This window comes from Populus nigra, chromosome 15 (genome assembly GCF_951802175.1).
Source record: "Populus nigra chromosome 15, ddPopNigr1.1, whole genome shotgun sequence".
In the NCBI taxonomy this organism is placed as follows: domain Eukaryota; kingdom Viridiplantae; phylum Streptophyta; class Magnoliopsida; order Malpighiales; family Salicaceae; genus Populus; species Populus nigra.
In genome coordinates this window covers 13,474,340-13,477,052 of record NC_084866.1, presented here as the reverse complement: position 1 = coordinate 13,477,052, position 2,713 = coordinate 13,474,340, and the positions used below count along the sequence as shown (strand labels likewise).

The window sequence follows — 2,713 nt, the reverse complement described above, 5'->3', positions numbered from 1 at the left end:
TATTTTTAACATCAGTACATCAAAACCAGTAAAATATACTAAAAGACATTTATCAATTTAATGTGTTGGGCTATAAGACTTCGTTTGTTTATTCTTATGATTTTTAACATAAAATGATAATGTCAATAATATTCATCTTCCTGCATATCTATGTGTATAAAAATCTTTTGTAGATCTATCATATTTTCATCATCATTAATATTATGTAAGAGATATTATCCCTCATTGATATTGTATAATGGATATTTATCTTTCATTAATGCTATCAAGAAAAAATAAATCTTCAACCCCTTCACTCAAGCAAAATAACAACATTAAGGAGTCATAAATATCTCATGAACTACCAGATAAAGGGTTCTCCATCTCTATTATCTAAGTATTCATACTTTTAAGTCTCAGATCATTTATTATACCAAAGCAAGAACATTCATTATTGTTCTTGGAGTTTAAAACTTATTTTTTTTATTTATTGTAATTTTTTACTAATAAAATACTAATTTTATCATTTGACGGTCTTTAAACCCCACTAAAATTTCTTTATTTATAGGTATTATATTTTTATCACTAACCATCTACTTTTTGAGCTTTAAAGATTGAAATATGAATATATACTTATCCACTATTTAAACACTAAAATACCTCATTCTTGTTCATATTAAATTTTCATCATCATCACTTTTGGAAAGTAGACTCGTAAAAATAGGTTTAATTTACAATTTTCAACCATGCCAAGAAGGGAGAATTCCAAAATTCATGACCATAAGGGATTGGTTCAAGTCAATTTACAATTTTTCACAACACGGAACTCTAACAGGCTATAAATTTCATTGAAAATAAATTTCTCAAAAAAATAAATTATTTAACTAAATGACATTGTTTTTAATATGTATTTGGTATTATGATGCAATATATTTTTTGTTTAAAAATATATTAAAATACTTTTTATATTTTTAATATTTACACATTAAAATTATCAAAAAAATATTAAAAAACATCAATTTGATATTTTTATAAGTTAAACGTATTTTTTAAAATGTACATAAATATATTTTCAAACGGAAAAGTAAATAGAGTGAATCATTCCAAACTTTGTCTTGCGATGAAACAAATGGATCCCATGAAAAAATAATTGGATCAAAAGAGTCTTCCCTTAACAAATCCTCAGCTCCTCATGCCTCCACCTCTCTTTCTTTTTCTTTCATGGAACTTCTATTTCACCAAATTCTTCCCGCATTGTGGTCCATTTAATATAATTTTTTCCACTTTTCCATTAATGGGCTTCCCCTAATTCACGTTGCAAACAAAAATCGTTGACTAGTCAACGCCCCTAAAGTCACTCGGTTTGGTGAGTTCTTGCTTCTCACGCGGCAAAATCTCAAGAATTTCTGCCACGTCCCACTTTCAACAAGCCCACCTTTGAAGAATCAGAATTGCCTGATCAAGGGTCAAGAATAGCGCACGTGTTCTCCATTAAATGGCCCAAGATTACTCTCAGGTTCAAGTCAAGACCTGGGCTCTCTCTCTATAAGTATGGAACAGGGAGGCACATTTACATATTCATCACATCACTTTTATTACAAGGAAAAACAGAGTCCCACTTAAACAGAGAAAAAGCAGAGCAAAAACAGGGGCGATCTCTTCTTCAGCAACACATTATCAATGGCGAGAGGACTCGACATGGCATTCCTTGCAGCAATTGCTGTAGCTGCTTTGATACACAGCTCAGCAGCACAATCAACCTATACGGTAGGTGATACCACAGGTTGGACCATTCCTCCTGGTGGTTCTACTTTCTACCCAACGTGGGCTGCAAGCAAAAACTTCAGTGTTGGTGACATTCTAGGTAAATACCATAGTGGTTTAATTTTTGTTTTAACTATTTTTTGAGGTATAAATCGGAGCGACATAAGGCTAGATTTCTTTCAAATATTGATTTTTTGGGTCATTTTTTGCAGTTTTTAATTTTGCGGCCAATTCTCATGATGTTGCCAAGGTGACAAAGGCAGATTACGATGCCTGCACCACAACTAGTCCCATTTCTTTGGCAGCCACGCCCCCAGTAAGAATCACCATTAATGCTTCAGGAGAGCACTATTTCCTTTGCAATTTTCCTGGCCATTGCACTAATGGTCAAAAGTTGATGATCAATGTTAGTGCTGCATCTTCTTCTCCTTCTCCTTCTCCAGCTCCTCAAACATCTTCTCCTACTCCTCAACCCTCTACACCAGCTCCTCAACCTTCCACTCCAACTCCCCAGTCTTCTCCTGCTCCTCAACCTTCCACTCCAACTCCCCAGTCTTCTCCTGCTCCTCAACCTTCCACTCCTACCCCAGCTTCTAGCCCATCACCACCAACCCCAGCTTCTAGCCCATCACCACCAACCCCAGCTTCTAGCCCATCACCACCTACCACACCTCCTAGTTCATCACCACCACCACCCCCAACCACCACACCACCAACTGCTCCTCCACCAAACTCTGCTACATCTCTTGGTCTCGCTGGCTTTACCACTTTCTTGTCCATTTTTGTAGCGTTGTGCTATTAGATTAGACGAGGTTGAGAGTTTGATTAGTGTGATTCATTTCTATGTAAGGTTATTGCTATAGATATTGTTCCGACATACAGTGAAGCTGGTTTTCACATTTTCAGCTCAATTTGTCATTGCTATGTAATATTTACAATTTCTTTTTATTTTATTTTCATTTTATTTCAA

General features: G+C 35.0%; 1 protein-coding gene across 1 annotated transcript; it reads left to right on the top strand.

Moving 5' to 3' along the window:
• The first annotated feature begins 1,549 nt into the window (after positions 1–1,549).
• LOC133673799 (cucumber peeling cupredoxin-like) lies at positions 1,550–2,713 on the top strand. Its single transcript, XM_062094690.1, has 2 exons — positions 1,550–1,843; positions 1,956–2,713. Exons 1-2 carry the CDS (start codon positions 1,660–1,662, stop codon positions 2,543–2,545), a joined length of 774 nt encoding a protein of 257 aa, XP_061950674.1. The 5' UTR covers positions 1,550–1,659; the 3' UTR covers positions 2,546–2,713.

Excerpts from the sequence above, each read along its gene's own strand:
- LOC133673799 (XM_062094690.1), top strand. The coding sequence starts at position 1,660 with ATGGCGAGAGGACTCGACATGGCATTCCTTGCAGCAATTGCTGTAGCT. Across the intron at positions 1,844-1,955 it reads CAGTGTTGGTGACATTCTAG|TTTTTAATTTTGCGGCCAAT; the intron begins GTAAATACCATA and ends CATTTTTTGCAG.